This window comes from Rhinolophus sinicus, linkage group LG03 (assembly GCF_036562045.2).
Source record: "Rhinolophus sinicus isolate RSC01 linkage group LG03, ASM3656204v1, whole genome shotgun sequence".
Lineage (NCBI taxonomy): Eukaryota > Metazoa > Chordata > Mammalia > Chiroptera > Rhinolophidae > Rhinolophus > Rhinolophus sinicus.
In genome coordinates this window covers 23,301,114-23,326,448 of record NC_133753.1, presented here as the reverse complement: position 1 = coordinate 23,326,448, position 25,335 = coordinate 23,301,114, and the positions used below count along the sequence as shown (strand labels likewise).

Genomic DNA, 25,335 nt, shown 5'->3' with positions numbered 1-25,335 from the left:
TACCCGCGGGAGGTGCGCTCCCGGGTCTGGGCGGGCGCCGCCGCTGTACTTCCCGCTCAGAGTCTGGGAGCAGCTGTTGGCTTCCGGGCGCGCCGGGCTGAATTGCTGCGGCTGAGTCGTCCGCGTCCTTCCCGTGGGGAACATCTGCGGACCTACCCCGGATTGGGGTGAGCCAGGGGTGGGGCTGAGGAGCTGATCGCTTTAGGATGCGGATACTCCTTGGGCGAGCGTCCTTAATCTTCCGCACGCCCTCTGCCCGCTCTACAGGCAGCCTAGGACAGGTTGGCATCCCTTCTTGATGGAGGTTTTGTTTTAATTGAAAGGACATGCCAACATTTGGGAAAGGTCGAGAAACCCCATTGGGAATCCTTGGAAGAACGCCTTTGAATGTTGTTAAGATATTGCCCATTCCGCCGAAGATCTGTAGGGATCATGATCGGGAGTCGCATTTTTTGGTCCTGTTTGTGATTTTATCGTATATATGAATGCATAGAAAAATGAAGTTTGGAAGCATTGACGTCAAGTAGTTATCTCAGAATGATGGAACTATGGTCATTTAAATACTTTCATTTTCTGTATCTGTCATTTCTATTCCTTTCTCAAGCACAACGCACATATACTTTTTCTCTGCAAAAAATTTTCAGTTAGAAATTGGAAATATCCTAATGTTAATGTCTATTTGAGATTCAGGTCACGGTTTGTGGCTTTTTGCAAGGGAGAGTAACTTTTGAGAGTGTTTAGAAGGACTTCCTCCCCCCCCCCCCCAGCTATTTATGACCTTGATTCAGGAGAATATATTAATCTTTTGCTTTAGTGGTTGAATTTGTTTTAGTCGAAACATGAGGGCATTTAACTTGTGTGCTTGTCATGGAAGCTAAAGAAATATTTGCAAGGATCTTAAATCTTGAGTTTTTACTTTTAACCCAGGTCAGGTTTTTCTAGTAGCAAGAAATCTATGTTTTAGGCAATCATCCACTTACCTTAGACTTTCCTAAAAGTTAAGTAAGTTTATTCTTTTGGTGCATGTTAGGTATAGTTTATAATAGAAAAATGAGAAACTCAAATTTAACAGTCTTCAGATATATAGAGGACAGACAGTATGTTTAAAAAAGAATACTTGATTTTTGGGGCATTCGTGAGGCACTGGGATAGAAGGTAAGCTGCTAGAGGTTGGCCACCATTTAGGTAAAGATTCATTTTCATTTCTTGGAAGATCATCAGCAATAATCAACAAATAGACAACTTCATTGTGTGTGCGTCACATCATTTGGCTTTCTTATAGGAATCTGTGCCACCCAAATTGTTTGATCCAGTGAATCTGCAAGGAAAGGTCTCTGAGGCACCCCCATCTGCTGACTGCATGACAAACCCTAAAGGAAATGCCAGTCGTGATGGCCCGGGACCTGGAGGAAACAGCATCATCCTCAGAGGATGAGGAGGTGGTAAGCCAAGAGTAAGTAATAGCAAGCCTGCTTTTGACCTTTGCTTCTAGGATGGAAAATAGTTCTCTTAACTGATATACTCTTTTACCCAATATCCTTCCTTTGGTATTGTCGGACTCTGGTTTTAGCCTTTATCCATGATCTAATTCAAGGTCTTATTATTTGGTCCCCATCAGCTATCTGAAATGAGATAAGGCCATGGACTCATGAATGAACATAGGCTCTAGATGTTGCAGGTGGAAGCTCTTAATAAACTTTTTTTTTAAAGATTTTATTGGGGAAGGGGAACAGGACTTTTTTTTTTGAGGAACAGTGTATACTTCAAGGACTCTTTTCCAAGTCAAGTTGTTGTCCTTTCAATCTTAGTTGTGGAGGGTGCGGTTCAGCTTCAACTTGTCCATTCATTTCAGTCTTGGTTGTGGAGGGCGCAGCTCAGCTCCAGGTCCAGTTGCCAGTTGCTAGTTGCAGGGGGCGCAGTCCACCATCCCTTGTGGGAGTCGAACCCGCAACCTTGTGGTTGAGAGGATGCGCTTCAACCAACTGAGCCATCTGGGAGCTCAGCGGCAGCTCAGCTAAAGGTGCCGTGTTCAATCTTAGTTGCAGGGGGTGCTGCCCACCATCCCTTGCTGTACTCGAGAAATTGAACTGGCAACCTTGTGGTTGAGAGCCCGCACTCCAACCAACTGAGCCATCTGGGAGGCAGCTCAGCTCAAGGTGCTGTGTTCAATCTTAGTTACAGGGGGCGCTGCCCACCATCCGTTGTGGGACTCGAGGAATTAAACTGGGCACCTTGTGGTTGAGAGCCTACTGGCCCATGTGGGAATCAAACCGGCAGCCTTCAGAGTTAGGAGCGTGGAGCTCCAACCACCTGAGCCACCGGGCTGGCCCCTCTTAGTAAACTCTTGAACGGACCTCCGAATAGAAGATTTTGAAATTTTCAGATATTGAAGAAAAGAAGGTCTCCAAACTCTGTGACATTGGTTATGTTATTTTCTCAAAGGCCTTTACAGTGATAGAATGATGATGATAATATAGAGAAGTCAGGTGACAGGCCAGAGTAACTTTGGCAAGACATTAGAATTCTATAGCCTGCGCTGTGTCTATTGAACCACACTGTTTCCTGAGTTTTGTTTAGATTAGAGACAAGTTTCTTGATTGCTGGGTTCTCATAATAATAAAAATATAAATGCTAGTGAAACATGCAGCTGCTATTATAGATGATGATAAGGCTTTAACTACTGTATCTCATTTAATCTGAAGATGTTGTTAGTCCCACTTTATTAAACTCAGCCTCAAATACGTGTATATCAAAGTACTTCCTCAGGGACGCATAGAAAGTAAGTGATGGTTTGCGATTCATACCTAGGTTTATTGAATGTTGAAGCGCTTTGCAATTTTGCCTCCTTTAATGTTATTGCTTAACACAGAGAATGAAGAGAAAGACTGGCTTCAAGTGAAGATTAGTTTTTAAGATTTTCTGCTAGTCCCCTTGGGTATATGGGTGCTGTGTAACCTGAAAAATGGGGACAGTATCTCCTGGGCTGTTTTGTAGGGGTATAGGATCAAATAGAATAATGTATACGAACTTACTTTGTAAATTATAAAGTGTCATACAAATATAAGGCATTATTCTTATTGGCTTTAATATTGAATTTAAAGTGGACTTCTTATTATAAAATAGAAGGTTACATAAGTTGAAAAAATTATTGAAGCATTAATAAAGCTTTGGGGAAAGGTTTCTCATCACTTTTAGGTTATAGAAAATAATAGAGATTTAATATTATATTTGGGTCATTCTCATTCAGGATAATTAAGTGGATAATTCCCTCTGGCCACTTTGCCTTCTTGTGACTTTTTGCTTTCTGTGTGCTGCCTCTTACCCATTTCACAAAATTTTTAACTTCTGTTCCAAGCATCATTTTTCCAATTTCACAATCATTCTTTTACTCCATAAATATCTCTCTTATTAGTGGGCTTAACAGTTGGGCCTGATAAGTATTAGGTTGAACTGTGAAATTGCCATTTTGGTAGGTCAAAACAGTCAAATATTGACAATTTTAGTTGTTTCAACCTACTGTTGTAGTAGGTACTCAATAAATACTTGCTGACTGAGTGACTGAATGAATGAATAGGGACTTTATGCTTTAGATCACGTTAGATCAGGCATTCTTAACCTTTTTAATGCTATGGATCTTTTGTCAGAATAATATTTTTAAGTGCTTAAAAAATAAAATACATATTACAAAGAATGCCAATTACATTGAAATGCAGTTATCAACATAAAAAAAAGACGTGTTACAGTAACGTGTTTTCTTAATACATTAAATAACAAGATCATTCATATGAAACGTGGGGAAGTTAAATTTTATTTTCTAAAGACAGCAGCATGAAGACTTTTTGCTTAGTTTGCATAAGCTCAGCACAGTGTGGGGTGGTCTTTGATGAACACTTATAAGTGGGGAATGCTAGGAAACATCATAGGTGTCTGGACCACTAATGTGAGAGGTTACCATTTGGTAGCCGAATAATTGCTTGGGGGAGAGATGCCAAAGCATTGTCCAGACTCATCCCATCAGATGACGAAGATTGTGATCACAGGTGATCTAGTGACACGTTTAATAACGAACGTAACTTAGAAGTAGTGATAAATGTAAATGCTATTTTAAGATACTGGCATCAACTGTAAAATGGTATAAAAAGATCTGTAATTGCAGGTAGAGTCAACGGCACAGATAATGCTAATACTGCTGTGCTTTGCTGCCTATATTTGTAATTGAGAAATGTTAACTATTTCTAGAAGTTAGTGAAAGTAAAGGTATAAACCCCTCCCCTCTCCCCCCAATCCAAATTCATGGACCTTTTGCTCTCCTTCCTTTCAAACTCCTGTCGATTTTTGACTGTTAATCTCGTTCCATCGGGTCGTCTTGTCTGTCAGATATTTGTTTTATACATTAGGAATCTTTTTTTTTTTTTTTTAATTGGGGAATATTGGGGAACAGTGTGTTTTTCCAGGACCCATCAGCTCCAAGTCAAGTCGTTTTCAATCTAGTTGTTGTGGGCACAGCACACTGGCCCATGTGGGAATCGAACCCGCGACCTTAGTGTTGTGAACACCACGCTCTAACCAACTGAGCTAACAGGCCACTCCCTATACATTAGGAATCTTAAGTCAATCTTGTTTACACTTGGAGCAGTAGGCCTACATTTAAAAAGTTTTGGAAGTTAGAAGGCCTTAAATCTTCCAAGGATGTTGATTCAATCCAAAGATATTCAGATCCTTGGGCTGTATTAAAGTATCAGTGCCTTGCAACCCTGGAATTTAGGGCTAGAAACTGTCCAGGCAGTACTTGTTTTGCATGGCATTATTTCAAATAGTAAATGCAAAAGGGGCTCTTTTTCTATATTTTGCTCGGGGATCCCAAATACAAATTTCATATAGATGTGGAAACTTTCATAAAAGGATTTGATATAAGGTTTCTTTTGTCACTTGAAAAGATAGTAACTTTAATTTCTATCATAAAAGCTGGCTTTGAAAAGATCATCAATATTTACATGGAAAAAATAAGAGAGCATCAACAAATGATTATACAGTGAGTGCCGTAGGAGTTCTGAGAAAGAAAGCATCACTGTGACCTGGAGGAGCTGGGGAAGGCTCCATGGAGCTGGTGAGACAAGCTGGGCTTTGGAGGGTGGGATTCAGTGAACAGAGGTGGGGAAGGCATTTCCAGCAGGGGCATTGGTCAGAATAAGGCATGGAAGCTTTGAATTATGAAGGTTGGATCCCAAGAGTGAATAATATATAGTCCTCATGACATTGCTTCTCAAGAGCCAAAGTGTTCTTAGGTTTTCAATAAGATAAACCATAAATTGGGTCTACTTTGTTAATCATTTAAATATTTTGTTCTTTCATGCCTCTAAAGCATATTTTCTTAATATATACCAGTTTCTGGTATGAATGAAAATTTAAGGTCCCAATTTTCAGTTTTCTAATCATTTCGAATCTTTTCACTGTAGCACCATCTGGTGGGAGCATGATTTTAATGAGAATTTAGCATCTGCCTTAAGTGTGTTTTAGTTGACCTTACTGAATTAATAATTTGTCTAATGTCTCTTCTCTTTTCATAGGCTGTAAGTGAAAAGATTTCTCTGTCAGGAATTTGGCTTTCCACACATAGTCTAGTTAGGGCCTTGGCTCTTCTCAGCTCTGCATCTGTTGATTGTGTTCCTGACTCTCGTGAGGCATTTTTAAGTTATCTCTAAGTTAAGTGCTAAGGTGCAGTGGTGCCAGTTTGTAGCTAGTGCTTGATTGACGAAGAACTTTGGGTAGTTTCCAAAGTTTCTGTCCAAGACTTTGTAGTTTAGGCTGCCTATGTTTTCCCTCTATCCTCTGACTTAGAAATACAGTGGAAAAATTAAAGTTGGAAGAGATCACAGGAATTACCTGGCCCCATGCCCACGTTCTACAGGTGTTTAAGATTAAAAAGCAGGCAACACACACACACACACACACACACACACACACACACACATCCTTCTTTCTAAAAAATGCACCCTATAAACACCATGTCTCAGAAGTGGGCACTGTCACCCACGTCAAAGAGCCAGAACAATAAGTATCCACATTCCATTTCTAGAAAACAGGAAATGAACTAGGTATGGTGTTCTTTGCTTTCCTCACTAAAGGCTTTTGGCATCTCATTCCAAGTCTAAAGGCTGCCTTACTTGCTTCTAAGATTGGTAGCCTGGCAGCCGGTTCATTCAAAGAGTGGATCTTTTAAACTTGGGTTGGGAGGGTCTGCCTTGGCCTTGAGATTTGTGGTGTGGCCTTTGTTAAGGGGTGTGGTCATATGAGTTTTTGAGAGCAGCCCGAATCATGGCTCAATGAATCTTATTCCATTTAAGAAACTGATTAGTTTGAGTTCCCAAAGAGTTGAGTTTGAGGTGTTCCATGTACAGAACAGCACTGAAATGTGATTAGGGTGATGGAAAGGTGGAAAGAGCACAGACGCTGGGGTGCAGTAACTTCCCCTTACTCAACCAGCTGTATGACCTTGGCAAATTAATCCTCCTGGAGACACTTTCTTCAGTTCATAGTATGGGCAAGAGGGTTAGGTGAGATAACATGTGGAAGCTCTTAGTTTAATTCCTGGCACCTAGGAGGGACTCGGGTTATTTCCTTCCCTTACTACCTCCCTTCATTAAGGAGGTTGAAGTTTCCTAATCTGTGAGTAAATATACATCTGACTAAGATTGATTAAACATAGATTTCCTGGGAAAGAGAATGAAGTCAGAGGTCCTTTTCTGGAGGAAAATATCTATTGTTCCACTTAGTATAGGCTTTCTTTAAAATATGTGGTTTTAATTGGGGTACTAGTATTAATTTAGGGTTCCTAGCTCAGAATCTTAGGATGAATAATTAATTGGCTTAAAGAGGGACTACAGGGTGTAAAAGGGGTATATAAGTTATTGTGAATATATTAGTTAGGATTCTTTCTGTGTGCTGGGGACTGAAACATAATTGTCTTAAAAATAAAGAGAATTTATTCACTTGTGTTTAATAAAGACTTGATTCTGCAACTCCAAGCGTACCAGTCAAGATCTCATTTATCTCATTCTAACAGCCAGGCTCCCACTGACTTCCTCCAACAGCTCCAGGCTCTCCTGTCAAGGTCACAAAAGGACTGAAGCACTTCCAGACCTCTCTCTTACACCATCAAGGGGAAGAGAGGCCATCTCTTCTATAGCTGCTAGCGAAGAGAAAGAAAGCATCGCTTTCTCAGAGGGTCTCACATCATGTCACCTGGTGACCCTCACTGGCTCCAGTTAATTGGCTGATGTGCTCGTCCCCGAAGCAGCCAGTCTGACTGGGCGATGGAATGCCCTGTTGGGGCGCGTCCCTGAACCAGGGATGGAATTCATCCTACACCACATGGCTGAGAATGGGAGAAGGAAGGGTTTCCCATTGGACATGTAGGATTCTTGTTTCAGGAGGAAAGTTGTTAAGCAGCCAGTCACAGCGATTTGCTTCAGCAGTGAATGGATTTTGAGCTGTAAATAAAGCCTTTTGTTACGGTTGTAGGGACCATCCCTGTATCATGTGGACTGGCGGCTGCAGGAGAATTCCAATTTTGGTCTTCCACGCTGAGGCAATTCTGACAAAGGACAACAATGTTCGAATAATTGGAGGTGAGTATGACCTCCCCTACAGACGGCAGGGTTGGGGATGGCCCTGACAACCTGTCTTGCAGAAATTGATGTCACCTGTAGATCGGGAGATGGCCTTGGCCATGAGAAGAATCTATTGGTTTGTTATACTTGAAAGGATTATTTATGATTTCTTGGATTGTTTTCTGCATATTAAATTGTTTTTCCTTTTTGAACTTTTTCAGAATTATGTGTACATGTGTTTATTGTTATTTTTTAATTGTGGTAAAATACACAAAATTTAGCATTTTACCCATTTTGGAGTGTACAGTTCAGTGGCAATTAGTGCCTTCACAATGTTGTGTAGCCATCACTACTATCTAGTTCCTGAACACTTTTATCATCCCAGAGGTAAACCCTGTACCCATTAAGTAGTCACTGCCCAACCCCTGGCAACTCGTAATCTACTTTCTGTCTCTGTGGATTTGCCTATTCAGGATATTTCATATAAATGGACTCATACAATATGTGTTTTTTTTGTGTTTGCCTTCTTTCGCTTAGCATAATGTTTTAAGGGTCACCCACGTTGTAGCATGTATCAGTACTTCATTTCTTTTTATGGCTGAGTAATATTCCATTGTATAGATGTACCACATTTTGTTTTCCATTCATCAGTTGATGAATGGTTGTTTCTACCTTTTGGTTATTGTAAATAGTGCTACTATGAACATTCACATACAAGTTTTTGTTTGAACACCTGTTTTCAATTCTTTTGGATATATACCTAAGAATGGGATTGCTAGGTCCTATGGTAATTCTATGTTTAACTTATTAAGGCGCTGCCAAAGTGTTTTCCATGGTGACCGTGCCATTTTATGTTACTACCAACAATTCATGAGCGTTCTAATTTCTGCACATCCTCACTAACGCTTGTTATTTTCTATTTTTTAGATTATAGCTATACTAGTGGGTGTGAAGTGGTAACTTATTGTGGTTTTGATTTGCATTTTCTTAATGACTAATGACATTGAGCATCTTTTTGTGTACTTATTGGCCATTTGTGTATCTTCATTGGAAAAACGTCTATTCAAGGCCTTTGCCTATTTTTTAATTGAGTTGTTTATATTTTTGTTGTTGGGTATAAGAGTTCTTTATACATTCTGGATACTAGACCCTTATCAGATATATGATTTACAAATATTTTTTCCTGGTCTGTGGTTTGGCTTTTCACTCTGTTGTTAGTATTCTTTCATGAGCAAAAGGTTGTCATTTTGGACATGTCTAGTTTATCTATTTTTTCTTTTGTTGCTTTTGTTCTTTTGGTGTCATATTTAAGAAACTGTTTCTTTTTTTGCTTTTGTTCTTTTGGTGTCATATTTAAGAAACTGTTTCTTTTTTTGCTTTTGTTCTTTTGGTGTCATATTAAAGAAACTGTTGTCAAATCCAAGGTCATAATCCCTATGCTTTCTTTTAAGAGTTTTATAGTTTAAGCTCTTATATTTGAGCTAAATGGTCTTAATTTTTTTTACAGAGTGTGAGATAAGGGTTTATCCTCATTCTTTTGCATGTGGATATCTAGTTGTCCCAGTGAAATTAGTTGAAGAGACTATTCTTACCCTATTGAATAGTCTTGGTATTGTTGAAAATCAGTTGGCCATAGGTGCACTGGTTTATTTCTGGACTTTTAATATTCCGTTGATCTGTATGTTCCAGTACCATATTGTTTTGATTACTGTGCATTTGTACTAAATTTTGAAATTGGGAAGTGTGAATTCTCTAACTTTGTTCTTTTTTTCCAAGATTGGTGTGTGTGTGTGTTTGTTTCTATTCAGGGTCTCTTGCAATCCCATATAAATTTTAGGATCAGCTTTGATAAAGAGTGCATTGAATCTGTAAATTGCTTTTGGTAGTGTTGCCATCTTAATATTAAGCCTTCCAGTTCATGAACAAAGAATGTCTTTCCATTTATTTAGATCTTCTTTAATTTCTTTCAGCAGTGTTTTATATTTTTCAGTGTACAAGTCTTGTAGCTCCTTGATTAAATTTATTCCTAAATATTTTATTCTTAATTGATACTCTAAATGGAATTTTTTTCTCATTTTAATTTTTGGGTTGTTCGTTGCCAATGTGTAGAAATGCAGTTGATTTTTGCATATTGATCTCGTATCCTGAAACCTTGGTGAACTCATTTGTTAGCTCTAATAGTCTGTGTGTGTGTATTGTTGCGGGGGTGGGGGGGATTGTTTTGGACTGCATACAGGATCACGTCATCTGCAAATAGAGATCATTTCTACTTCTTCCTTACTAACTTGGATGCCTTTTGTTTCTTTTCCTTGCCTAATTACTCTGACTAGAACTTCCAGTAAAGTGTTGAATAGAAGTGGCGAAAGTGGCCATCTTTGTCTTGTTCCTGATCTTAGGGGGAAAGCTTTCAGTCTTTCACCGTTCAGTACAATGTTAGCTGTGGTTGCTTCAAAATACCCTTTATCATGTTGAGGAAGTCCCCCTCTATTCTTTTGTTGAGAGTTTTTGTCATGTAAGGGTGTTGGATTTTTTTCTACATCGATTGAGATGATTCTGTGTTTTGTTTCCTTCATTGTATTAATGTGGTGTATTGCACTGATTGACTTTTGCATGTTGAACCACCCGGTGTGCCTGAGATAAATCCTACTTGGTCATGTGTATAATCCTTTTAATGTGCTACTGGATTTGGTTTGCTTGTATTTTGTTGAGAGTTTTTGCATTTATGTTTATAAGGGATATCGATCGGTCGGTAGTTTTCTTGTGATGCCTTGATCTGGCTTTGGTATCAGGATAATGCTGACCTCATAGAATGAGATCCCTCTTCCTCTTTGGAAGGATTTGAGAAGGACTGGTGTTAATTCTTTAAATGTTTGATAAAATTCACCAGTAAAGCCATCTTAACTCATTGTCAGTAATAATACCTATTTTGCAGGCACTGTGAGAAGTCAGTGTTATCGTTTAATGCTTGGCACATAGCACACCCTCAAAACTTACTCTACTTGTTGAATAATATCTGCTCTGCTTTGAAATGACTTTAAGATTTGTCCTTGTTCTGTAATAAGCCAGGAGTTCAAAAGATGGTGAGCACCTGCTTCTGGGATTTGAATCCTCCTCCCTCCCCAGGGGTCCATTGTGTTCTAATCCCCTCAGCAAATTGCTGTGTTACCACTTAAAGGGACTTGGTTCATTTATATTCTCGAATCCTGAGCAACTGAAGATTTGCTAACATTTGCTGAGAAATTCCTAAATATGACTTGAGTCGAAACATCAACGGTGAACTTGAAAATAACAGAAGTAAATAACCCCCCCACACACACACACACATACAAAACATAATACTTTTGGCGTGCTTGTCACATAAATTAATCTATGTATTCCATGGCCATAGGCAGACGCTTCTCTTTTCTTTAGAATACCTAACATTTGTTGGAAATTGGTATCAATGTTGCCATCCCATTATTCATGCAATCACTTTTTTAGAACCTTTAAGTCTTTGTTTTTTTTCCCTTTATGCATTCCTGTGATTAAAGAAAAAGCCACTAAACTTATTTCTCAAACTCTGTTTTTGAATTTTCTGTATCTTCCCAATTCCTTGAGATTTACTAACTTTTTTCACCTTCTTGTATGTAAAGAGCAATTCGAATGACTTTTGCTAGTTGCTGCCTCAGATTTCTGAATTTTTAAACACTCGATCTATCTTTTTCCTTTTTGCTCTCTTAAATAGCTGACATAGATCTGTTGAGATCATAATCCTGTGGTTAAATCCCCTTGAGAGGTGTATCTAGGGCATTAGTTTTCTTCTGTTGATCTCATATTAGATGCCAGCCTTGTTTCTTCTGTTATCTAGTAAATGTTTCATTGAATTCACTGTTAATATTTTTGGTACAATACGGTTTCATATGCTTTGTTAAATATTCTAGGAATACATTTTTTCTCACTGTATTCTTGTTTTTTTCAAAATTGTGTGTACTTTGAACAAGTAAATAGGATTGCATTTTAGAGGCAACAGAGATGTTTTCAGTTTAAAGTAATCTTTTCCTAAAATGAAGTATAATTTTATAAATTGTCTCTGAATGTGTCAGTGTCATAAGTTTGCATTTGTATAGACTAGCACTGCCCAATAGAAATAGGATGCAAGCTGTGTATGTAATTTCCCAGTGGCCTTATTTTAAAAAGTCGACAGAAATAGGTGAAATTAATTTTAACAATATATTTTATTTAATCCAAAATATCATTTCCACATTACTCAGTATAAAAAAAATCATTAAGATAGTTCACATCCATTGTGTGTTTTATACTTACATCTCCATATGGTGTAAAATTTTCAGTGGGAGTACTTAACCTGTATTTAGATTTCGTAAGTGTTATAGTTGAAAAAGTAAATTCACATGCTCAAGTTATTCTAAACAAGTTTTCCAATAATTGGATCGAGTATCAGTTTTTAAATTTACATAATTAAATAAAATAAAAAATTCTGTTACTCTGTCACACTCGTCACATTTCAAGTGCACAGTGACACGTGGCTAACGACCACCATAGTCCGTAGTGCACTTGTAGTTTTCAGACTGTAAGGCAAGCCATACTATGTAGCCGTTGAAGGGGTTATTCTTGTCTTCTCAAAGTCAAAAACATCCATTTTATCTTCATTCTGGTTTCCCACGCTATTTTTGACTAAACCCCTACGTCACTTCACTATTCCCTAGATGCTTCAGTGTTGACAGTCAGATTATTGGTTCCTTGTATTTTTTTTGCTCTGCTACAGTCATTCCTGGATCTTGCGAGGGGTCCTAGCACATCTAGTTGCCTCCTGAGATGCATGTAGGTGGTTGGAGAAGAGGAAATTCTACAGTCTCATGGTGGAATTGATGCAGTGTGGTTTAGAGGCTCTGATATTGGATGTTTGGCAGTTTGCATTTAGTCAAGAAAAACCAGGCCCTACCTCCTGTTTTTATAGGAAGAAAACATAGGCAAGGTGGTTCTTGGACAGGTGGACAAATTCAGTTTACAGTTGCAAGTCTCCATTTGACTCTTGCCAGGGGAGAGAGAGCTTAGGGTTACCAGGTTTTTTCAAGAGAAGCCCAGAAATCTAGGTTGTTATATGAATTGTTCCGATTTTAAAAGGTTATATGAATTCCGATTTTAAAAGGTTATCAACTAATTCAATTTTATATTTAAAACACCACAAGTAATGAACAAACCATGTCTGTAGGCTGGATTTGGCCCTTAGGTCACCAATTGATGGCCTCTGGTCTAATACATACTGGTAATCAGCATCATTGGTGCCGGGCCATTCTACACAGAACATGAATGTGCATTAAAATCCCAGTAGTCACAATGGCTGTTCTTATATCATCCCACCCTGCCTTGTTTGCACTTCTCTTTTGAAACATGTTCAATGTATCTGAGTTGGGTTATAGTTCGTAGGTTTGGATTAGAAGGAGTCAGTCACTGCTTACTACTGACATACGGTGAGAATCAGGTCTGCCACTGAGCGTAGTGATGTTGCGACCTGCACAACACAAGCAGTGGGGAAAGCGAGGGAGGCAGCAAGGGCTAAAGTCTATTATAGAAATAAAGAGACCAGAGACTCAGAATGCAGAGAAACCACAGAGGACCAAGGGACTCACAGCCTCAAGAGACTGGAGCCCCGAATCGGGTCGTTGTGGGTATTTATTGCTTTTTTACAATAGGCATCACATGATTCTGGGCAGGGTCTGTAAAACTCTTACACCACTAATACAATTTGCATATTTCCAATACCCAATCATATTGTACCAAAGCAACCTGTGCATGCTGTCCCCGCATGACCAAGGTGCGGTGTGTACAACCCCTGGGGGAGCAGGTTTCTCAGAGCAATTATCCCATGAGCTAAGCGGGAGCGAGGTAGTTTTGCTCAATTAACGTTCCTTAGCACAATAGGGTGCTGGACATTTGAAGCATGCGTCAGCAGCTTCCAGAAAACATTGGAGGAGGGGCATCCCTCCTAGTTTCAGAAGCTAACTCATGGGGGTCCTCGGGGTCCCGTCTGGCTTAAGTCGTCCCTCCCTTGAGGAAACTTACTCGTCTTTGACTGCAGACCCAATATACTGGGACCAAGAGAGGAAACCTATAAACTCAACCCCTAAGAGGGACAACCCCGCAACCCTCTTTCCCTAAGGAAAGGATGGTAGGGACAAACGGTTAGGATGCTGTGTGACAACACAGTGATGCTTACATTTTTCTTCTATATTAGAAGTAGGAGGAAGCATATTAATAGCATTTTTATTTTTTTAATTTGCTATATAAAATATAATTTACTATGTGTGATACTATGTATTAATAGTTATTTTACTATGTATTTACTCTTTTACTACATGACATTTTTTTGTTATGTATCAACTACTATTCTAAAAGCTTTATATGTATTAACTGATTTAGTGCTTACACTTACCATACAAGGTCAGTATCTTTGTTATCAACCCCATTTTGCAGGTAAGGAAATTGAGCATAGAAAAATGAAGTAACTCATTCAGGATGACAGCCAGGTGGTAGTAGAACCAGAATTCGAACCATGGCAGTTTGGTTTCTGAGACATACTTGTTCTCTTATTTCCCCGTCTCCCCCAGTCCCGTCTAATCAATCATTCTTTATTTTTCCGCACACCTTGCAGATGACCTTCCCTGTAGCCTGTACTGCGAGGTGAGCAGTGCAGAACGGGCACAGAGGCGGGCACAGTCCTGGTCTCCAGCAGCTGATGATGTTTTGGCTGTTTGCAAAAATGGAGAGGTCGCGATCACAGCTATCACAATGAAAAGACCTGATTTTCTTTCATTTGTCTAAGTTTTAAGACTACTACAGTGAACACATGTATACTCTTTTCCTACATTCACCAATTATTAACATTTTGCCATATTTGTTTCTCTCTCTCACCACCATTTGAGAATTAGTTCAAATGCTTTATGCCTAAAGACTTTATTCAGCATGTATCGCCTAAGAAAAAGGGCGATATGCAGTCCTTTAAAAAAATTGTTCTGTAGAATTCTTAGCTAAGTTTTTCAAGCAATTTGTAGTGATGCATAGAAAGAGGTTGAATTTAATGAGCCAGAGTAAATGTTAGTCTTCCAGGATATATAGACATCACACATGATTGCATACTTTCCTCTTAGACAGGGCTCACAAGCACAGAACGCTTACAGGGGCCAGGCAGGAAATGTGAATGAGAGCAGCAGGCCTGGTGGGGACTGTGCCGAACTGGGCGGGCCTGTCCTGGAGGGAGTACCTGCATTGCTGCAGGTGACTCTTGCCACGCCACATGGAGAGAGAGCCCAGGGTTTTCCAGAGAAGCCCAGGAATCAACATTTTTACATGAATTCCTCCAATTTCAAAAAGTTAGCAATAAATTCAACTTTTCAAAAAAATTGGTGAATATTGGGGAACAGTGTGTTTTTCCAGGACCCATCAGCTCCAAGTCAAGTTGCTGTTTTCAGTCTAGTTGTGGAGGGCGCAGCTCACTGGCCCATGTGGGAATCAAACCGGCGACCTTGATGTTATGAGCACTATGCTCTGACTAACTGAGCCAACCGGCCGCCCCTCAATTTTATTTTTAAAGTGCAATGCGGAATGAACAAACCATGTCTGCAGATTGGTTTTGGTCCTCAGGTCACCAGTTTATCACCTCTGGTCTAAGACACTGGTAACCAGCGTTATTGCACACAGAGGGCTCTCTAGAGCAGGGTTCTTAGTCTTTTCGGTGCAGTGGACCCTATTGGCAGTGTGGAGATGCCTATGGGTCTCTTTTTGGAATAATGTTTTTTAAGTGTATAAAAAAATTTACATATGACTATGACTACAAAGAAAACAATTGTATTGAAATATAGTTATCAAGATATTTTTCAAACCCCAAATTTGACACATGCCTTTTTATTAGTGCATTAAACAACAATCTAGTGGTAGGTCTGTTGTTAACTTCCATAATTTTTTTTTCCTTCCTTTTTTTTTTTTTAATTAGTTTCAGGTGCACAAAACAATGTAATAGTTAGACATTTATCATTTATATCCCTCACACAGGAAAATGAAGTAACTGTGTCAACCCCCCTCAACTTCCATAATTTTTAAGTACTGTGAGAATAAGTGAGATTTTGAGATAACTGTAATAACTATAAAATAAAATACCTGATATCTATTGGTGGCAGGGTCCAGGTACTGCTAATACTACTCTGCTTTGTTGCCTACATTCCTAATTGAAGGTAATATTAAATTTCAACTAGAAATTGATAAAAACAACGATGTCATTTTCCCTCCATGCTTAGTAACCCCCAACAAATCTCAGGCTAAGAACCCTTGGTCCAAAATAATCCACAAGCTTTCCTTTTAGTAGCGTAACAGTAGCAATATAATGTTATTGAGTATAATTAAGAAAGATACCGTCTTAGAGTTTATCTGTCTCGACAGTTAACTTCCTGGTTACTGAACTTGATTCTGTGGTTTTCTTTAGAGCGTTATCATTTGTCTTACAAAATTGTGAGAACAGACAGTCGCCTGGTACGCAGCATTCTGACAGCGCATGGATTTCATGAAGTAAGCTCATTTTTACTACCTCACCTGATCTGTCCAAAAGCTGAAAATCTTAGCCACCTGACGGTTAGTTAACAGTGCAAACTCTAGAAGTACATGGGACCAATGTGTAGTGATGACGCAGAACTTGCATTGAATTTGAGTGGCCTTACCAGTTTCTCCTTGCAATTCATGGAAAACATTTTCACATGATTTTTTTTTGTAAAAAAGATATTTTTCTTGCTATGTTTTTAGTCTTGGGCTAGAGCCAGAGTTACCCATAAAGAATTGTCTGTTACCCAGTTAAGGTTCTTTGATTGCAAGCAACAAAAACAGACTCTGCCTAACTGAAACCAAAGAGGTTTGTGGGAAAAATGTACACAAGATGGCTAGCAGAGTCAGAGGAAAAGCTGAAAGGCAGGCCTTTGGAAGGAGAGAGACCAGGACAGCACAGGGGATTTGGGAACAGACATCTTCAGAACCATTTCTTCAGGGCCGTGCCATGGAAGTGACTCGACTCCATTCAACATCCTTGTGCCTTTCTCCACTCAGGAGTCACATTCCGGAGATAGAGTGACTCGCCCAGGTTGGGTCATGGATTCACTCCTTGGAGTAAGGGTGGGGTGGGGTGGGTCATCAGCAGGTCCTTTAAAACCAAGGGATATGTTATTCCCAAAGAAAATTGGGGAAATTGGGATGTTGACATCAAAAGGGATGGCAACGATGTTGCACAGACTTCCACTGTAGATATTTTGAGACAGTTGATGCAGGTCTGGTTGCTAGCTCCTTACCGTATGTTGAGGTCTGAAATAGACATTTTGAGGAATTTCTGATACCAGTTTATATCCTGTCTTACTGCTCTTTTTAGCTCCAGGGCTTAATATGGCGCCTATCACATCATAGGCATAGAATACATAATTGTTGAATGAATGGACAAGTGAATGCCTATGAATGAAGGGATGGATTCTAAGTTGGTTTGCTACTAGAAGTTTTTAGTTCTGATCAGTACTTTATTCCCAGCATCTGCAAGAACGTCAGGGCACTCTGAAAAGGGAGTTTTGGACATGGGCCCTCTTCTCATGCTTTTATATGCAAGAATATTAAGAGACATCATGGACTTTTGTAGAAGGATTAATTTATTCTACTTTTTGCATTTGGGCTTTGCCCAACTCTCTCATTCTTTAAATTTGATTATCCCCATGTTCTCTGTATTCAACTTTTGTTTTGCTAGGCTCACCTACTAACTGGGCCACCCCGTGAGTACTTTGTGGATGTAAAATCTCTATGGCCTTTTCTGCCATCGCTCTTCGCTCTTCGTGGAGAGGGGCTCTGTCTGATGTTTTTTACCTCGTCTTTTTATCTGCCCTCAGGTTCACCCAAGCAGCACTGACTATAACCTAATGTGGACAGGATCCCACCTGAAGCCCTTCTTACTTCGCACCCTCTCTGAAGCACAAAAGGTTAATCACTTTCCCAGGTAATGCTCCGGTAGCTACTTTGCTCTATTGAAGGGTACCTGACATTATCATAGATTTAAATGTAAAACCTAAACTTATAGAAGAAAACATAAGAGAAAATCTTTATGACCTTAGATTAGGTAAAGAGTTCTTAGATATAACAATAAAAGCATAATCCATAAGAGAAAAATACGGATAAATTGCACCTCATCAAAATTTAATATGTCTATTCTTTGAAAGACACTGTTAAAAAAATGGAAAGACAAGCTAGAGACTGGGAGAAAATATTTGTAAAACACATATCTGGTAAAGAATTTATATCCACAATATATGATAAACTGTTAAAACTCAATAATAAACAACACTGTTTTTCAAAATGGGCAAAATATTTGAACAGATACTTCACCAAAGAAGATATAAGGATATGAAAAGATGCACATGAAAAGACGTTGAACGTCAGTAGTCGTTAGTGAAATCCAAATTAAAACATGCGGTCTACTACATACCTATTAGAAGGGCTAAAAACAAACAAAAAAAGCAGACAACACCAAGTGCTGGTCAGGATGCAGTGTAACCGGAAATCTAAAAGTTTGCTGTGGGAAATGCAAAATGGTTCAGCCACTTAGGATAACAATTTGGCAATTTCTTATAAAGTTAAACACATACTTATGTGATGGTTTTAAAATGTGTCCACACATTCCTTGACATTGCCTTCAAAAGATTGAGCTTAATTTCTTGGTTTTTGAATGTGGACTGGACTTAAGTGACTGACTGCTAAATAATAGAATGTGGCAGAAGTGACACTGTGTCATTCAGTCAGCCTGATGGAAAAATTCACATGGAGAGAACTGAAGCTTCCTGCCAACAGCCAGCCCCATGTGAGTGAGCTATCTCAAAAGTGGGTCCTCCAGCCCCTGTCAAGCCTGATGACTGCAGCCCTGGCCGACATCTTGTAACCTCATGAGAAACCCCAAAAGAGAGCTACCGTGCTCTGCCAGTCCCACATTCCTCCTGGCCCACAGAAACTGTGTGAGATAGAAAATGTTTATTGTTATTTTCAGGTGCTATGTTTTAGAATAATTTTATTAGGCAGCAATAGATAACTAATACTACTTATTAAACAAGCTTATTAAACCCAGCAATCGCACTGCCTGAGAGATGAAAATGTATGTTCACACAAAAACTTATAAAAGCCTATGTTCATATAAAAACCTGTACACAAATGCTTATAGTAACTTTATTCATAATCTTCAAAAACTGGAAACAGCTCATATATCCTTCACCTGGTGAGTAGATAAACAAACCGTTACACGCAAATAATGGATGACTGCTGACCTGTAAAAGGGAATGAAGTACTGATACACGCAACAGCAAGGCTAAACCTCAGTTGTGTTATAATCAGTGAAAGAAGCCAGTCTCCAAAGGATACATGCCGTATGATTGGTTCCCTTCATTTGACTTTCTGGAAAAGGCCACATAGGGACAGGAAACAGATGACCGTTTGCCAGGGCCTGGAGGTGACTGAAGGGTGTTCCACAGAAGGTGGCCACAGAGGGACTTGAGGTGACTTTTTGGGATGTTGGAACTCATCTATATGTCGATTGTGGTGGTGGTGGTTACACAGTTGTATGTATTTGTTCACATTCATAGAATTATACTCTAAAAATGGCAAATTTTACTGTACGTAAATTACACCTTAATTTATTCATTAGGAATAAATCTGACCAAAGAAATCCATTCCATGAAAATGATGAATAAACCTTTGAGGTTGACAAAGTGATAGATGTGGCATATGCTGCTGTCCTCAGTAACTGCTTCAGAACTGGGAACTCTTGAGGATGGGATAACACTGGAAGACCTCTGAGTTGGAGTTTTCTGAAATGGGACTACTTCTATGATTTTTAGGTCGTATGAACTAACCCGGAAGGACCGACTGTATAAAAACATCATTCGAATGCAGCATACGCATGGATTCAAGGCTTTCCACATCCTCCCGCAGACCTTCCTGCTGCCAGCTGAGTACGCGGAATTCTGTAGTAAGTGCTTGACTGAGAGTGCCCAACGCCAGCAACTGGACTTGGGTGGACTTACTCCAAGGGCTGCCTCAAGGCAGTAACCAGTCAGGGCTTTCCAAATCCTTCAAAAATTGTTTCATTCGTGAAACAGCTGCAGAGATACCTTTAAAGCTATTTTTATCCTGACTGTGTACCTGTATGTTTATTCTGAGTAAGTCTGCCAGTGTTATTTATGTAAGGACACTGGTGCAATATAAACATATTCTTAATATAAAAAGTCTCTTCTTCATTGACAAGAGTTAATATCCTTATAAGGATGTATATACTTCTCCATATAAACTACCTATGCACCCTTTTCGGGTGTCTCTTTTCCTTTTAACATTTAGGGAATATTCCTGTCACCTTGGTTTCTGGACCTGTGTGACTTACGTTCTTGGAAGTAGAAGTATTATTATGCATCTTTGGTGTTAGGGTTCAGAGGTACCAGTTAGTCACTCTCTCCTTGGAGTTCAGACTAAGTGAAAAATACACGTGGGAGCCAAATAGGGATCTACATGTCAGCTGTATTGCTGGTAAAACTAGATAGGGACAAGTGGCCTGCATCCAGGGGTCAGTGGGCTTCTTATTTCTTTTGCCTGGAAGTGAACTTACCTCCCCAGGTCTCAACAGAGGAGATGAGCTATTTCAGGCTTTCCTCATGGGGCAGAGCCTGACTCTCGGCTCAGTGCACAGAGAAGGTGTGAGGCACGTCTTTTGTGAGACCTAAATAGTAGTAATAATAGCTAACAGCACTTAATGAACATTTCCTTCCTGTTAGGCCTCTTCTAAGTGGTGCCTCTGCTCTGAGGTGGGTGCTATTAAAATTCCCAGTTTTATAGGTGAGGAGACTAAGGTACAGAGAGGTTAGGGAACTTTCCACATGCAGCTTGCAAATGGTGGGATTGGAGTTCAAACCCGGCAGTTTGGCTTCAGAGGCCGTGCTCTGCACCACTGATAATAGCACTTGTTGGTCCCACTGGGACCATAGGTTAACAGTTCAGTATTTTCCCACAGAGGGCTCTGAAATGGGTCAGAGTAGATTGTTAGATGAATTAAGTTAAAAGGCTGCAGTGCACTCAAAACTGAAAATTTGTAGTGAAGAATTTTCGTTATGTGACTTTAGCCAAGCTCCTTCAACCTCTCTGTGCCGTAGCTTTCTCCCCTGTAAAAAGGGACTTCTAAAAACAACTTGCCTCCAAACCACGGCTGACTTTGGAGTGTTGTTAGGGTGTTTCAGTAGGCTCATACATGGAAAGCACTTGGAATGGTGTCTATAGGTGCTTAATAAATGTTCAATATTATTTCCTATTTCAAGTTATGTTGAGATATATCATTACATAATAAAAGTAAAATTACGTAATAAGCCAACATAATACTGTAGCATAAAAATGCTTCAACTAACATGTCGGCAATGTAGAACTGTTCCCCAAATGACTCCTCCTGGTGTTGGAGTCCTAATGAGAAATTAAAGTTTGGAATAATTTCCTATAAAGACTAAAGGCATCTAAGTTGAAAGTTCCCTTTCTCCTCTGCTGTCGCTTCTTCGGTTCTTCCCACCCTTTGGAGGCAGGTGAAAGGCTGGGGAAGCTCATTCTAGATGATTGGATAGACTTAGGGTTTCTCTGTAAGCTCAAGCCTGACCTGTCTTTCAGCTTATTATTCAAACTCGCATGTGTTCTGCTTTTAACAAAAATGAATTCAAAAGGTCAATAGAACACATATAGTTAATACAGTGACAATCCAAAGCCGCCACATTTAGCCCCAGGGTGGTTGTTACAGGCAAATGGGCTTCCTCACTCTCCCAAACAAACCGCTCATTGCTGTTGCCATGCAAAGGGCCCAGCAGGGACTGTGTTTGTGAAGAGGGAGGACAGGGAAGACGTGTAAAGAGGAATCTTCTTGGTTTCCATCTTGCCAGCATACCAGTCATTCTTTGCCAGTTGCCAGGTGTTCGTGACCTCTAAACTTAAATCCACTGGGGAGAAATCCAGCATCATTAGGTTAATTATGTTGCTAAGTTTACACATTAGGGGAGAAATCTGTCTATTCCTACCTCTCCCTCTTTCAAAGAGACTTCTTCAGAAAGTATCGTCTTTTCCTTTGGTGTCCACCTATAGCATGTTTTAACTTGGAAATTCCATTTTCTTCTTGACGCGTGTGTTCCTGACTTTCCAGTGGTTACTTGCGTGTGGGCAATAAGTGATTTTTGAGAAGGAAAGGGAGGTGAACAGGCTGGTCTTTAGACAAATGACTGCATGAAATGACTTGGAGGGAGCAGGGAAGTGCAGTGTTCACTTTGAAGGTGGCTGAGTGACCCAGGTGAGAAGTGTAACTGGGCTGAGCTAGCAGCCAGGGTGGGAAGGATGGCAGAGTAAATGAGGTTCACTAGCTGGCTGCGAGCGTGCGTCTGAGAAGCTGGAGGAGCATTAAGTCCTCGTCCAGGGAGTGTAACCAGGAACGCAAAGGAAGCGTGTTAAAGGGGAAGGAGGAGTTTACATTTTGGATCAGCTTTGGATTTGACGTGTCCCCAGGCACCCACGTTTTGCAGGCAGTTGTAAAGGCAGTTTTCAGTTCTGGCCAGAAATATAGATGCTAGAAGTTGCAGGTGAGGGAAGGAAAAATTACGAGAGGCAGTACCACCGAGAAATCAGAGTGGAGGTGAGCTCGAAGGTATGAGCAAGGGAATGAGGTCCCTGGGGAGGCAGCAGAGGGTTAAATCAAGAGCCCAGTGGAAGGGTAAGCTTTAGGAAGGAGGTGGGCATGTCTTTTTCTTAAAAGAAGGAAAAAAGAAAAGGAAGGTTAAGTGATGACTCAGATAAAATTTCAGAAGTAGAAGAAAGCAAGTGAGTGGGTTAACAAGGTCTGACGATTAAGTTCGCGAACTTAGTTGTCAGACCTCGTATGTTACAAATCCCAGTCTTCTTGGCGAGGAGGGTGATGAGATCACATGACAGGAATGAAGGGCGTAGGGATGGGTTTGCGTGTCTGAGAGGCGCAGAAAGGGATGGGAATAGCTTGTGAAGGGCCTTTGAAAGGGAACTCACAAGGAACGGATGTGAGTATTGCCTGAAAACACTGGAGATACCAGCCAAGATGGAGCTTGTGAGTTTATGGCTTTTTGTTCTACTAAGAGAAGACCTTAAATCCATCTCTGTAGAGATCTAGCCCAGAGATCAGCCGCTACCTCAAGAGATGTGAAAGCCTGGATACTGCCAGTTATGAGTGTGGGGTTGGAATACCTGGCATAAATCTTCCCAGACTCCTGGGCACTGTTGCCAGTTACAGTATGTGATACACTTGGAGGTCTGTGACCCTAAAGAACAATCTCGTGCCAACTCCAGCCACTTTCCTGCCGGTGGACAGCTTTCTCAGCAGGAAGGCAACAGTATCAGAAAAGCAAACTTCCCCACTCCAAACCCCAGCAGGTTTCTGTTTACTTCTCATTGGCCAGACTTGTGTCCTATGGCCATCTTTACTTGCAAGAGAGACTGAGAAATAATTCTAAAGAATGGGCAAAATTTTGATGTCAGCCAGTTAATTACACCTGAGTGGATTTCAAAGCAATCAGCAAATTTATAGAATCCTAATATTGGAATTCTAAGAGAGCTCGTTTTAAAGATGAGACTGGCTAGTTTAAGCAAATTACCTGTGGTGTAAAAGCCAGAATTCAGACTCACGTCTTTGTATTCCTGGTTCAGTGCTCTTTTCATTGCGCTGAACGGGCTGCCACTGTAGGGCCTGGGAGACACTAGAAAGAATCGCAGACCGTCTAGCAGCCCTTCATCCCCAACGGCTGCCGAGCTCTTGGCCTTGCCTATGCCTCGGACTTTTCTGGTTTCCTACCCACATTTTTAGGGGAAAAAAAGAAAATCTTTGTTCTGAAATATAACAAGGAGAAAAGCCTAGCATGGAAGACAATTTTTTTGGTACTTAGAATTTCAAGAACATGATAAAAGTGAAGCACCAGAAGAAGCAGAAACTTCTGATAAGGCTGGTTCAAAGTAAGACTTATTAAACATGTTAGGTGTCAAACATTCCATTTAGCTAGATACTCCTTTCTCTGAAACGAGAGTTTTCTACATCTGCTTCTGAGAGTTTTCTAGTGTCTCCTGATAGGTTTGGTCGTTTTCGCAGGCATTCCTACAGCATGTGGCGCTTCCTCCTTGTAACTCTCACTGTGTCTGTAGTTACTTGATCAGTGTCTGCCTGTTCTGCCAGTCTGATCTCCGTGAGGGCAAAGACTGTGTTTTTCACTCCTGCGTGAAACTGATTGACATGGATCAATCACCTAGCAAACCAATTGGCATGGATTGGGTACTTAGAACTGTTGAATGAACGAAGGTTAGAACATTTATAATTTTTTTGTTTTCTTTTATTATTAATAGCGTCATCTGTACTCAATCCATTGTTTCCTCAGAATCTGGGGAAAAATGACACAATGAAAAAATATATATAAACTGTATACACATACATATATTCAGTGGCTTCACTGTATAAAGATTTAATTTGTTTTATGTAACTATAAATGTCATCTATAGCAGGACTTTAAAATTATTATATTTTTTGAAAGGGAATATAGTCCCATGGTACAAGACAATGATCAGTGAAAATTTTCCTTTCTCCTCTTTTCCTTAGACAACTAGTTCTCCTCCCCAGAGGTGATCAGTGTTCCCAGTTTTTTTATGTATCTTTCTAGAGACAGTCCCTGCATTTACTAGCATGTAGCTTGTGTGTATGCGAACAGATGGGAGCAGACCGTACACACTGCCCTCCACTTCCCTGTTTTTCAGTGAACAGCTTATCTTTGCGATCATTCCCTATCTGTCCATTAATGACCTTCCCATTTTGTGTGTCTGCTTAATATTCCATTATGTAGATCAGGTGCCTGCAAACTGCAGCCCTTGGATCAAAGCTGGTCTTCTGCCTGTTTTTATGCATCCCATGAGCTAAAAATGGTTTTTATATTTTTAAATGGTTGAAACAAAAAAGAAGAATAAAATTTTGTGGCATGTGGAGATCATACATGGAAATTCAGTGTCCATAAATGAAGTTTTATTGGAACACAGCCTGCCCCTTTGTTTACACTGTTTATGGCTGCTTTGGAGCTACAAAGGCACAGGTGAATAGTTGCAACAGAGACCGCATGGCCTGCAAAGCCTCAACTATTTATTATCTGGGTTTTTACAAAAAAGTTTGCCGGCCCCTCACACAGATGTAATATAGCGGACAGCTTTTGATATTATTACACAGCATTGAATAATCTTGTACATACAGCATTTCACACATGTGTGAGTAGAACTAGGGGATACATTTCTAGAAGTGGAATTGCCGATAGCGTTTTAAATTCTGGGTGGCGGTTTCATTTTCCTGATTCTGTTAGGTTGCATCAAGGGAAAAAGCAGAAGACAGGGGAGAATGGACAAGGAGACCTTCTTTTTCTCCTCCTGGTGAAATGGGCTGTGGCACTGACCACGTCAAGTGCCTGTCGGGAGCCCTTGAAAAGACAGTTTGGCTCATACCAGCGGGAGAGTCCTTTGTTCCTGCTTCTCTCTGGGGTCCTCTGACCTTCCCTAAGTGGAAGGCAGAGCCGTCGGCAAACCTCTGGGAGTCAGTGTGGTTTCTCTTCCCATGATCCAAAGGTATTTAAGGTGTAAACCTGAACCTGGGAAAGGAACAAGTCAA

At 40.1% G+C, this 25,335-nt stretch overlaps 1 protein-coding gene and 1 non-coding gene across 17 annotated transcripts in view; one reads left to right on the top strand and one right to left on the bottom strand.

The window, feature by feature from the left end:
- TTLL5 (tubulin tyrosine ligase like 5) overlaps positions 1-25,335 on the top strand; it is a 240,495-nt gene that overhangs the window by 220 nt on the left and 214,940 nt on the right. For 15 of the 16 annotated variants that reach the window (XR_012494588.1, XM_074327194.1, XM_019733592.2 and 12 more), the window contains exons 2-6: positions 1,283-1,453; positions 7,522-7,628; positions 16,084-16,166; positions 17,513-17,619; positions 19,505-19,635. Coding sequence is in view for 15 of the 16 variants with exons in the window: in XM_074327194.1 (XP_074183295.1) it covers positions 1,380-1,453; positions 7,522-7,628; positions 16,084-16,166; positions 17,513-17,619; positions 19,505-19,635 (502 nt within the window). In the remaining variant the exon portion in view is untranslated. Of the gene's footprint in view, positions 1-20; positions 168-1,282; positions 1,454-7,521; positions 7,629-16,083; positions 16,167-17,512; positions 17,620-19,504; positions 19,636-25,335 lie in introns of those variants that run through there. The other variant, XM_074327188.1, reaches the window with a different exon arrangement.
- On the bottom strand, positions 4,512-4,585 carry TRNAV-CAC (transfer RNA valine (anticodon CAC)). Its single transcript has one exon. It is a non-coding gene; the product is annotated as a tRNA-Val (tRNA).